A 2,886-nucleotide genomic window follows, 5' to 3' on the forward strand; every position below is an offset into this window, starting at 1 on the left:
ATATATATATTTATATATGGCAATCTTCAGAGGAGTCGTCGGGAAGATAGCGGCCGTGAACGGATATTAAAAATGGAACGGAACGCAATTTTAGCGAAACGAAATTAACCTTACAACAAAAACCAACAACTCGATTTTTGCTGATGACACAAGTTTTAATGTTTAACTACTTTGTACTTGTTATATGTCAATAATGAAATGAAATAATTAATATATATATATATATATATATATGTATGTATGTATATATATATATATATATATATATATATATATAATCAATATGAAAACTATATAAATGTTTATATCTTTTCCGTATTTATGCCTTATTTGTTGACGTGTAGGAATACAAAAATCGTTCGGAAAAAAAACAAAAACGTTTTTTCCAAAAGCACAAAATATTCAGCTGATCCTACGGTCTTCTTCAGTTCTTCAGTGCAGGAGAAGAACTGATATAGCCAATGAAAATAGTATATATATATATATATATATATATATATATATATATATATATATATATATATATATATACATATATATATACATATATATATATATAAATATATATATATATATATATATATATATATATATAAAATAAAAAATAATAAAAAAATAAAAATAATTGTTAGCGGTGGATGTATGCGAGTACGTGTGTGGGTGTGTAGGTGGGTATGTATATGTGTATATATGTATGCTCCTACATATATTTCTATGTATGTACGTGTGTGTATGTGTGCGTGCCTGCGTACGTGTGCGTGTGCATGTGTACATGTACATGAATGTATATGTATGCGTATGTGATTGTGTGTGAGTGTATGCTATACATGGGGAAAGAAAGTCTTTAAAAAGAACCCTAAAAAAGCCATAAAAACCTTCACCATATGGACTAAAAAACACTCTTTGAAACTAACTTTGACCGGTCACTGTGAACACTTAAAGTTGGAGACAGAACGTCTGAATACTGAACACACGCATCGCATCACTATGAAAAACATATTTAATATCAGCGGAGGCATATCTACAAACTCCCATTTTAAAGAAAATTTTTTACGAAAATATCTGAAGAGAGCACACCCTAAGCTCGAAACGCGTTATAAAAATATTTTAAAATAAAAATATGATGAAAACCTTTTAAAAAAAACCACAATTGTTGATGGCTACACTCTTTTAAATATATATATAAATATATATATATATGTGACCATTCCAATATTCTTGACTTGGTATACAATGTTCTGCTTTAAGTTAATATTGTTGTAACTTTAAAAACGAATGTCAAATACTGTGGAGTTTCCTAGGTGCACAGTTGTGCTAGGTTTTCTGAAAAAGCATGCATTTGATTTATTTCCAGAACCGAAACCTGGATAATCATGAAACGACTGAACCGTCCAAGTGGCTATCAACAACGTCAAGTTAGAAAAGCAAAAAAGGACACGCTAAATGACATTAAAGAATCTTTGCTGAAATGAATGCAAAAACCAGAAACTGTCAAAAGTCCTGATTTTATTGCAGCTGAAAGTAGAGCGCATGAAAACAGTTCGAAAGCCATTTTTTCAAATGATAGTGAGCAATCGAGAGACAACGACACAGAACAAACTTATATTGTGATACAGCAATTGCAACTCAATCAGAAGAAAAGTTTGAAAGCTCAGCCGCTAGAACCGCCAGTAATTTGTCAACATTCAACGATGTATCATCGTGGCAGATTCCTGTACCTGATAGTGTAAGAATTGATATCATCAAAAGAGCGAGACATTCCAGAATAAGCAGCGACCTTTCAAGTCGGTTAAAAGATCAGGTTCAAAGGTTAAAGGTGAATTTCGACAACTTTCTTCAACCTGGCTTTATTCCTCATTGTCAAATTGGCAACAGGCGGCTACGATCGTGGAAGGCTTACTTGCTGCATGACGGAAAGTTGTACTGCTTTTGCTGTCGGTTGTTTGCCAAAGATGACAAGGCTCCTGGAACATCTACTTTCGTCACTGGTTTTGAAGCTTGGTAGAAGCTAAATCCCAAAATGATTGAGCATGAACAGTCAAAGGACCATCTCTGGTGCTAGGAGAATTGGAAAACGCTGGCGTCATGACTCCAACTGCAAAAAAAAATCTATCGGTGCAGCACACATTTCCCTTATGGAAAAAGAGAAAATGAAGTTCAGAGACATTCTGCACAGAGTTTTAGACGTGATATTTTTTCTTGCACGACAGAACCTGGTATTTAGAGGACATCGCGAGAATACGTCCTCATTAAACAAAGGTAACTTCTTGGAACTTGTCGAATTATTATCTCACTATGATATGGTGTTAAAAGAGCATCTGTTCAGCCTCCAGCAAAACGCAGACAGTCAGGTAATATGTTCATATATGTCACCTGAAACACAGAACGAGTTTATTTCTCTTTTGACAAAACATGAGATTGGAAAACTCGTTGCTGACATCAAGAATGCAAAGTACTTTGGTATACTTTTTGATAACACACCAGACGTTTCGCATGCAGATCAAATGTCAACAGTAATTAGATATGTACATGTAAGCGATGGTGCAGTTGAAGTGCGTGAGTCATTTCTGGGATTTTTACATTTAAAAGGTAAAACAGCTACTGCATTGACTTACTTGCCTTAAATGTGAAGAACTTGATATCTCTACAGAGAGGACTATCAGAAGAAAGAACAGAATGCCAGGAGAAGAGGCAAGGGATATTGGATTGTCATTGCAGGAGGAGACTAAGAAAGAAATGTTAGAGTGTCTGGACAGTTTCCATATCGAGTTGAATACTAGGGCACACGTAGTGAATGACATTTTGTTGACCTTTTCCGCCGTTCTGCCAGATAATATTATTTGTGCCCGCGAAGAAGGAATACAGTTGTCTGTTGCCAAGTTCACA

The 2,886-nt window shown here is 34.4% G+C and overlaps 1 protein-coding gene across 1 annotated transcript; it reads left to right on the forward strand.

Annotated features, from left to right (window-relative positions):
- The first annotated feature begins 2,030 nt into the window (after positions 1–2,030).
- Positions 2,031–2,624, forward strand: LOC145303052 (zinc finger MYM-type protein 1-like). Its single transcript, XM_080144688.1, has one exon. It carries the CDS (start codon positions 2,031–2,033, stop codon positions 2,622–2,624), a length of 594 nt encoding a protein of 197 aa, XP_080000814.1.
- Positions 2,625–2,886: the final 262 nt, after the last annotated feature.

This window comes from Euprymna scolopes, chromosome 2 (genome assembly GCF_053919585.1).
Source record: "Euprymna scolopes isolate OS-2025 chromosome 2, ASM5391958v1, whole genome shotgun sequence".
Lineage (NCBI taxonomy): Eukaryota > Metazoa > Mollusca > Cephalopoda > Sepiida > Sepiolidae > Euprymna > Euprymna scolopes.